Source organism: Salvelinus sp. IW2-2015, unplaced genomic scaffold (assembly GCF_002910315.2).
Source record: "Salvelinus sp. IW2-2015 unplaced genomic scaffold, ASM291031v2 Un_scaffold3820, whole genome shotgun sequence".
In the NCBI taxonomy this organism is placed as follows: domain Eukaryota; kingdom Metazoa; phylum Chordata; class Actinopteri; order Salmoniformes; family Salmonidae; genus Salvelinus; species Salvelinus sp. IW2-2015.
In genome coordinates, this window is record NW_019945094.1 from 24,847 (window position 1) to 34,591 (window position 9,745).

The 9,745-nt window shown below is 43.6% G+C and overlaps 1 protein-coding gene across 1 annotated transcript in view; it reads right to left on the reverse strand.

The window, feature by feature from the left end:
* Positions 1–1,365: 1,365 nt before the first annotated feature.
* Positions 1,366–9,745, reverse strand: part of LOC112076539 (probable voltage-dependent N-type calcium channel subunit alpha-1B) — a gene marked incomplete at its 5' end in the record, with an annotated part of 30,523 nt that continues 22,143 nt past the window's right edge. Inside the window, 3 exons of the mRNA XM_070441365.1 lie at positions 1,366–1,424; positions 1,763–1,901; positions 3,896–4,045. Of these exons, the coding sequence (XP_070297466.1) occupies positions 1,366–1,424; positions 1,763–1,901; positions 3,896–4,045 (348 nt within the window). The remainder of the gene's footprint in view (positions 1,425–1,762; positions 1,902–3,895; positions 4,046–9,745) is intronic.

A 9,745-nucleotide genomic window follows, 5' to 3' on the forward strand; every position in this document is an offset into this window, starting at 1 on the left:
TTTAAATACTTTTTTGAAACATGTTCTTTTTTTTCTTTCGCCTCACCAATTTGGACTGTTTTGTGTATGTCCATTACATGATAACCAAATAAAAATCAAATTTAAATTACAGGTTGTATTGCAACAAAATAGGAAAATGCCAAGGGGGGTGAATACTTTTGCAAGGCACTGTAATATCCTTGTATTGCTACTGCTGAATCATCAAATGAATTATCTAAGTGAGTCTCAGAAATGGCTAATATATGAATGTTATCTGATGTTAGCAAGTTGTTGATTTCATGAACCTTATTTCTAAGGCTCCATATATTAATATGGGATGTTTCCAGCCATTTCCTGGGTAGCTGATCAGAGAAACACATAATATGGAAAAGAGTAAACAAGAAWGAGAATAAAATATACATACAGCAGTCCATTAATCAGTTGGTGTGTGTAAGTGTGTGTGTGTGCTGCGGGGTTGAAGCTTGCCTCTCTCATCCCTTCCAGGCTTCTGGGAGGGAGGGGGGACAATGAGCCTGTCATAGCAGATGTAAGCAATGTCCCCAGGGGCTCTGGCAGCTTTCATGGCTGGGATCAGTTCTTTCCTCTTCTGGCGCCCAGCTTCAGGATAGTCCTCGTTGAGGAAGATATACGTTCCTCTCAAGTTCTTGGCTCTTTTCCAGAACAGCTACCTTGTCCTTGAACCTCAGGAACTTGACCACTATCAGCCTATCACCTGGGCCGGTGGTTGGTTTTCCTGTCATGTGTCCACCCTTTGCCATGATGACAACTTTGCACATGCTTCAATATTATTTCATAGTTTTGATGTCTTCACTATAATACTTATTTTCCACCATAATTTGCAAATAAATTCATAAAAAATCCTACAATGTGATTTTCTGGATTTTTTTTCTCATTTTGTCTGTCATAGTTGAAGTGTACCTATGATGAAAATTACAGGCCTCTCTCATCTTTTTAAGTGGGAGAACTTGCACAATTGGTGGCTAACTAAATACTTTTTTTGCCCCACTGTATATATATATATATATCACTTCTTTGCCGTGAACAATCCCATACTAACCTCCAGACGTACGGACGGCTACGGACACCAGGGGTACGTCCAAAATGGCTCCCAATTGCCAACATTTAGGCACTACTTTTGACCAGGGCCTTGGGCTCTGAACAGGGAATAGGATGTCAGTTTGGCTAAACCTGGAGCGCAGAGACGGAGGTTTCTGAGTCTATWCGCTGAGTCGTTGCTTTGAGTAGATTCTGTGATATTTTCTGAAATATAAATACATCGTGTTCTATAAATTATAATTGCGTCAGCTTTSTGTTTCCGTGTCGTTGCCACCCTGAAGGCCCTGATTTTCCTTCTGATTGGCCGTCTTACTGTACCTTCTCTGGAAAGTTTCCATTCTGGTCTTTGGACTGTGGCGTGTACGACGCTGTGAGAGGAAACAGAGAGTGGGAGAAGAGAAAGCGCTGTCACAAGACAGGAATGTTGAGAGGTGCTATACACTCTTTGAAGTTTCTTTTTTATAGGGTATCAGTCACAGCAACACTTCATGTAGACTGGTGTGTTACACAAATGTGTGGGTAGTTATAAGGAGGATATCATGTCACAAACCTGTGGTTCAAACAGTATTTGTTTTCTTTCAAATAGTTTAGCTGGTGCCTGATTGATTTTGCCTGGCACATCAGTATCAATGGAATAGTCCCAAAAGTGCAAACCCCAACCCTAGATCTGGCAATCAATAACACACTGCATAACTGTAGACCTCACCAATGGCGATTCGTCGTTGTTGTGGAGATTCGTCCTCCCTCTGGTCGTGGTCAGGGCTCTGATTGGATAAAGAATGGAAGGTGTGGCTACGTGGGACGATCATACTAGTGGCTCTGCCCGGACGAGCTGCTCCAGGCTTCTACATGGACGACCAGATACAGACTATTTTATCCAAAAAGACAATACATTATACACCCCTTTACTTTTTCCACATTTTGTTGTTTTGTAGGCTGAATTTAAAATGTATGACGTTGAGATTGTGTATCCTACCCATAATACCCCATAATGTCAAAGTGGAACTATGTTTTTCGATTTTTTTTACAAATTAATACAACATTAAAAGTTGAAATGTCTTGAGTCARAAAAATATTGAAACCACTTTGTTACCTAAAGCCTAAATAGGTTCAGGAGTAACAATGTGCTGAACAAGTCACATAATAAGTYGCATGTTTAACATAATGTTTTATTGACTGCCTCGTCTTTGTACACCCACACATACAATTATCTGTAAAGTCCCTGAGTCGAGCAGTGGATTTCAAACACAGATTCAACCACGAAGACCAGGGAGGTTTTCCAACGCCTCGCAAAGAAGGGCACCTATTGGTAGATGGGTATTAAAAAAAAAAAAAAACAGACATTGCATATCCCTTTGAGCATGGTGAAGTTATTAATTACACTTTGGATGGTATATCAATACACTCAGTCACTACAAATATACAGGCTTCCTTCCTAACTCAGTTGCCGGAGAGGAAGGAAACTGCTCAGGGATTTCACGATAAGGCCAATGATGGCTTTAAAAACATTTACAGAGTGAAATGGCTGTGGTAGGAGAAAACTTAGGACGGATCAACAACATTGTAGTTACACCACAATACTAACCTAATTGACAGAGTGAAAAGGAGGAAGTCTTCCGAGAATAAAAATATTCCAAAACATGCATCCTGTTTGCAACAAGGCACTAAAGTAAAACTGCAAAGAAATGTGGCAAAGCAGCTCACTTTTTGTCCTGAATACAAAGTGTTATATTTGGGGTAAATCCAATACAACACATTACTGAGTAACACTCGTCCATATTTTCAAGCATAGTGGTGCCTGCATCATGTTATGGGTATGCTTGAAATCATTAACGATTGGGGAGTTTTTCAGGATAAACAAATAAATCGAATGGAGCTAAGCACAGGCAAAATCCTAGAGGAAAACCTGGTTCAGTCTGCTTTCMACCAGACACTGGGAGATGAATTCACCTTTCAGCAGGACAATAACCTAAAACACAAGGCCAAATATACGCTGAAGTTGCTTACCAAGACGACATTGAATGTTCATGAGTGGCCTTGTTACAGTTTTGACTCAAAATTGGCTTGAAATTCTATGCCAAGACTTTAAAAAGGCTGTCTAGCAATGATCAACGACCAACTTGTCAGAGCTTGAAGAATTAAAAAAAGAAATGATAACGTGAAAATATTGTACAATCCAGGTGTGCCAAGCTCTTAGAGACTTACCCAGAAAGACTCACAGCTATAATGCTAAAGGTGATCCTATTAGTATTGACTCAAGGGTGGGAATACYTATGTACATTTGATATGTCTGGATRTCATTTTCAATACATTTGCAAACATTTTAAAAAACGGTTTAAGTTTGTAGGGGCACTAAGACATCTAGGTGAAGCACGCCTTAGGGACACGAATACATCTAGGTGAAGCACGCCTTAGGGGCACTAATACATATAGGTGAAGCTTGCCTTAGGGGCACGAATACATCTAGGTGAAGCATGCCTCATGTGCGCAATAGGAGAAGGCAGTCTTGCCTAACTCAGTAAAGTTCCTGGGGACTTTAAGACCGCGTCTGGTAACTGCTAGTGGTAAAATAAGGGCTTTGTAAATGAACAAGTAACAATGTATACTGACCAAACATATACATGCAACATGCAACAATTTCAACAGTTTTACTGAGTAACAGTTCCTATAAAGAAAATCAGTCAATTTAAATAAATTCATTAGGCCCTAATCTATCGATTTCACATTACTAGGAAGGGGCACAGCCATGGGTGGGACTGGGAGGGCATAGACCCACCCACTGGGGAGCCAGGCCCACCCACTGGGGAGCCAGGTCCACCCACTGGGGAGCCAGGCCCACCCACTGGGGAGCCAGGCCCACCCACTGGGGAGCCAGGTCCAACCACTGGGAGCCAGGCCCACCACTGGGGAAGCCAGGCCCAACCCACTGGGGAGCCAGGCCACCCACCTGGGGAGCCAGGCCCACCCCACTTGGAGCCCAGGCCCACCACTGGGGAGCCAGGCACCCACTGGGGAGCCAGGCCCACCCACTTTGGGAGCCAGGCCCACCACTGGGGAGCCAGGCCCACCACTGGGGAGCCAGGCCCACCCACTGGGGAGCCAGGCCCACCACTGGAGAGCCAGGCCCACCACTGGAGAGCCAGGCCCAGCCACTGGAGAGCCAGGCCCAGCTAATCAGAATAAGTTTTACCCCGCAATAGGGCTTTATTACAGACAGAAATACTCCTCAGTTTCACCAGCTGTCCGTGTGCCTGGTCTCAGACGATCAGTGGTGTAAAGTACTAACGTAAAAATACATTAAAGTACTACTTAAAAAGTACTAGTTTATTGGGGTATCTGTACTTTACTATACTATTTCTATTACTCCACTACATTCCTAAAGAAAATAATGTACTTTTTACTCCATACATTTTCCCTGACACCCAAAAGTACTTGTTACATATTGAATGCTTATCAGGACAGGAAAATGGTCCAATCAATTCACAATCAATCAAGAGAACATCCCTGGTCATCCCTACTGCCTCTGATCTGGATGACTCACTAAACAGAGAACATCCCTGGTCGTCCCTACTGCCTCTGATCTGGATGACTCACTAAACAGAGAACATCCCTGGTCGTCCCTAATGCCACTGATCTGGTGGACTCACTAAACACAATTGTTCAGTTTGTAAATGATGTGTGAGGGTTGGAGTGTACCCCTGGCTATCTGTAAATTATGTGTGAGGGTTGGAGTGTTCCCCTGGCTATCTGTAAATGATGTCTGAGTGTTGGAGTGTACCCCTGGCTATCTGTAAATGATGTGTGAGGGTTGGAGTGTTCCCCTGGCGATCTGTAATGATGTCTGAGTGTTGGAGTGTGCCCCTGGCTATCTGTAAATATGTGTGGGGGTTGGAAGTGTTCCCCTGGCTATCTGTAAATGAATGTCTGAGTGTTTGGACGTGTTCCCCTGGCTATCTGTTAATGATGTCTGAGGTGTGGAGTGTTCCCTTTGGCTATCCGTAAATGATGTCTGAGTGTTGGAGTGTTCCCTGGCTATCTGTAATGATGTCTGAGTGTTGGAGTGTGTCCCCTGGCTATCTGTAATTGATGTCTGAGTGTTTGGAGTGTTCCCCTGGCTATCTGTAATGATGTCTGGTGTGTCTGGAGTGTTCCCCTGGCTATCTGGTAAATGATGTCTGAGTGTTGAGTGTTCCCCTGGCTATCTGTAAATGATGGGTGAGGGTTGGAGTGTTCCCCTGGCTATCTGTAATGATGTCTGAGTGTTGGAGTGTGCCCTGGCTATCTGTAATGATGTCTGAGTGTTGGAGTGTTCCCCTGGCTATCTGTAAATGATGTCAGAGTGGTTGGAGTGTTCCCCTGGCTATCTGTAAATGATGTATGAGGGTTGGAGTGCCCCCTGGCTATCTGTAAATTTATAAAACAAGAATATCGTGCGCGTCTGGTTTGTTTAATATAAGGATTTTGAAATGATGTATACTTCTAGCAATACATTACTTTTGATACGTAAGTAGATTTAAAACCAAATACTTTTAGACTTTTACTCAAGAGTATTTTACTGGGTGACTTTCACTTTTACTGAGTGATTTTTATAAGGTATCTTTACTTTTACTCAAATGAAATTGGGTAAAGTTTTTTCCAACCGCCTGCAGACAATCCCAAGGTGAAATCAGATGTGGAAAGTCCTGGCTGGCGTGGTTCATGTGGTTGTGAGGTCGATTGACGTAACTGCTAAATTCTCTAAACGACATCTGGAGGAGGCTTATGTAGAAGAAATATAACATTCCACTCTTGGCAATCAGCTCTGTGAAATTCCCTGTATTCACAGCATGCCCATTGTATGCTCCTCTAGAATTGAGCACTGTTGACATTGTGTTGTCTGAAAAACTGCCACATTTTAGAGTGGCCTTTTATTATCCGTTGCGCAAGGTGGACCTTGCTTATATGCAATCATGCTGTTATCAGCTTCCTGATATTCCACCAGTCTGACTGGTGGAATGGATTATCTTGGCAAGGAGACATGCTCGAACAGGATGTAAACAAATGTGTGCACATATTTGAAGAAAAAAAGGCCTTTTTGTGTCAATGGAAACACTATCTGTAATCTTTTATTTCAGCTCATGAAAATGGGACCCAACACTTTAACATGTTGGCTTTTATATGTTTTTGTTCAGTACAGCTGCCTGTGAGTAAAAGTGAGGTCCACACAACCATTCTGGTACAGGTGCAATGTGGGTGAATGACTTCGCATTAGTAACAAAGTCGTTAAGCCATGCAGATAAACAGAGGCCAAGTCTCTGTAGCACAGAAGAGGCTGCATGCTGACAATCGAATACCATAATCATTACAGAAGGAGAAAAGTGGGAAGCTAGCCTTCTGACGAAAATAAAAAACACATTTTCCAGTTTTAGCTTCCTCCAAGATTATCCATTCATCGACTATAGACTAGGTATTTGTAGGAATGACACTTTTTCAATGGAATGTGGCTTCCATGTGAAAAATGCTAACTTCTCTGGCTGAGAACCGAGCTCTGTAAAGATACAATATATGATTTTTTATGCATTCATGGCTAGTTTAAGACCTATATGGGAGGCCTGTGGTACTAAAAGCAGCCTGGAGCTTTAAACAGCCTGAACCAGCCTGGAGCTCTTTAACAGCCTGAACCAGCCTGGAGCTCTATAACACCTGAACCAGCCTGGAGCTCTTAAAGCCTGAACCAGCCTGAGCTCTAATAACAGCCTGAACCAGCCTGGAGTCTTTAAACAGCACTGAACCAAGCCCTGGAGCTCTTTAACAGCCTGAACCAGCCTGGAGCTCTTAAACAGCCTGAACCAGCCTGGAGCTCTTTACAGCCTGAACCAGCACTGGAGCTTTTTAACAGCCTGAACCAGTCTGGAGCTCTAATAAAGCCTAAACCAGCCTGGAGCGTTTAACAGCCTGAAACCAAGCCTGGAGCTCTATAACAGCCCTGAACCAGCCTGGAGCTCTTTAAACAGCCTGAAAACCAGCCCTGGAGCTCATTAATTTAACAGCCTGAACCAGCCTGGAGTTCTCGCAAAACAGCCCTGAACCCAGCCCTGGAGCTCTTTACAGCCCTGAACCAGCCTGGAGCTCTTTAAACAGCCTGAACGCAGCCTGGAGCTATTTTTAAAACAAGCCCTGAACCAGCCTGGAGCTCTTTAACAGCCTGAACCAGCCTGGAGTTCTCCAACAGCCTAAACCAGCCCTGGGAGCTCTTTAACAGCCTGAAACCAGAGCAGGACCATTTGAATAGATGACTGTATCATCTGCATACAGATGCAACTGGGCTGGTTGCATCCCGTTTCCCCAGGTCATGGTTGCATCCCGTTCCCCAGGTCATGGTTGCATCCCCGTTTCCGCAGGTCATGGTATTCATCAACGGTTTTTCCCAGGTCATTAAATACAAAATGGAGAACCGACACGCGGAGCTACAATGGAACCTCTGGATACAAAGATCTCGAGGAAAGCTGACATGTGATTCTCAGCATAGATACATGTCAGCAAATAATAAGTTTCTAGACAATCGACAGCCCCCTTCATAACCAATGATGTCGCTCCTTGATGCTGGTGATTCTTCTGATCCCCACTGCTATGCAGACAACACCATTCTGTATACTGCTGGCCCTTTTTGGACACTGTGTTAATAACCTCCAGACGAGCTCAATGCCATAAACAAAACTTTTTCTCCTTCCATGGCCTCCAACTGCTCTTAAATGCAAGTAGAACTAAATGCATGGCTCTTTCAACCGTCACTGCCTGCACCTGCCCGCCCCGGCCAACATCACTACTTCTGGACGAGTTCTGACTAAGAATAATGTGGACAATACAAATACTAAAGTGTCTGGTTTAGACTTAAACTCTCCTTCCAAAATCATATTAAGCATCTCCAATACAAAATTACATTAGAATCGGTTTCCATATTTTCGCAACCAAAAGCATCTTTCACTCACGCTGGCAAACATACCCTCGTATAACTGACTATCCTACAGATCCTTGACTTCGTGATGTCCATTTACAAAATAACAGCTCCAACCACTCTACTCAGCAAATTGGATGGCAGTCTAACAAGTGCATCCGTTTCGTTCATCAAAGCCATATACTAACCACACACTTGCTACCTGTACGCTCTCATTGGCTGGCCCCTCGCTTCATATTCGTCGCCAAACCCATCTTATTTGCGCGATAAGTCTTGCCTAGGTAAAGCCCCGCCTCAAATCTCAGCTCACTAGTAACCATAGCAGCACCCACCCGTAGCACCGCTCACAGCAAGGTATATTCATGGTCCATTCCCAAGCCAAAGCCAATTCCTCCTTTCCTTCCAGTTCTCTGCTGCAATGACTGGACGAATGCAAAAAATCACAACGCTGAGACTCCATAATCTCCCTCACTAACTTTTAAGCATCAGCTATCAGAGCAGCTTTACAGATCATTGCACCCTGTACATTAGCTCATCTGTAAAATAAGCCCACCAACTACCCTCATCCCATATTGTTTATTCTGTGTTTTGCTCTTCGCACCCACCAGTATTTCTATTGTACATTCATCTTCTGCACATTATCACTACGGTGGTTATTTTGCTAAATTGTATTCATTTCGCCACTACGGCCTATTTAAATTGCCTTAACCATCCTAATCTTACCTCATTTTCCCACACACTGTATATAGACTTTTCTATTGTGTTATTGACTGTAGGTTTGTTTTATTCCATGTGTAACTCCGTGTTGTTGTTTGTGTTCGGAGCGCTTTGGCTTTATCTTGCCAGGGTCGCAGTTTGTAAATGAGAACTTGGTTCCTCACTGGCCCTACCTGGTTAAATAAAAGGTTAATAAAAATAAATAAATAAACAAGCCCTTAACAACAATGCAGTTCAAGAAAAGATAAGAAAAATATAACTAAATAATAGATAACAAAATAAAACAATAAAATAACATACAATAACGAGGCTATATGCAGGAGGTACCGGTATACCTGAGTCAATGTGCGGGGGTAACAGGGTTAGTCGAGGTCTTTGTAAGGTAGGTGTAAGTGGACTGCATCAGATAATAAACAGCGAGTAGCAGATGTAAAAAACAAAGGGGGGTCCAATGTAAATAGTCTGGGTGGCCATTTTGATTAATTGTTCAGTCAGTTTTATGGCTTTGGAGGTAGAAGCTGTTTATTTAGCCTTTTGGGACCTACACTTGAAGCTCGGTACGCTCGCACCGTGGTGGCAGAGAAAAACAGTCTATGACTAGGGTGACTGGAATCTTTGACAATTTTAGGTACTTCCTCTTGACATCGCCTAGTAATAGGTTCCTGGATGGCCAGGAAGCTTTGACCGCCAGTGATGTACTGGGTGATAGACTACCCCTGTAGCGCCTTACGGTCCAAGAAGCCAAAGCAGTTTACCATACCGAAGGGGAAAAAGGTGTTGTCGTGCCCTCTTCCACGACTGTACTTCGTGTGCTTGGACCATGTTAGTTTCTTGTGATGTGGACCGCCAAGGAACTTTGAAACTCTCGCCCGCTCCACTACAGCCCCGTCGGATAGTTTAATGGGGCCCTCTACTTTCCTGTAGTCCACAATCAGCTCCCTTTTGTCTTGCTCACTTCTTGAGAGAGAGGTTGTTGTCCTGGCAACCACACTGCCAGGTCTCTGACATTCCTAAAGACTGTCTGGGTGTAGGGAATTC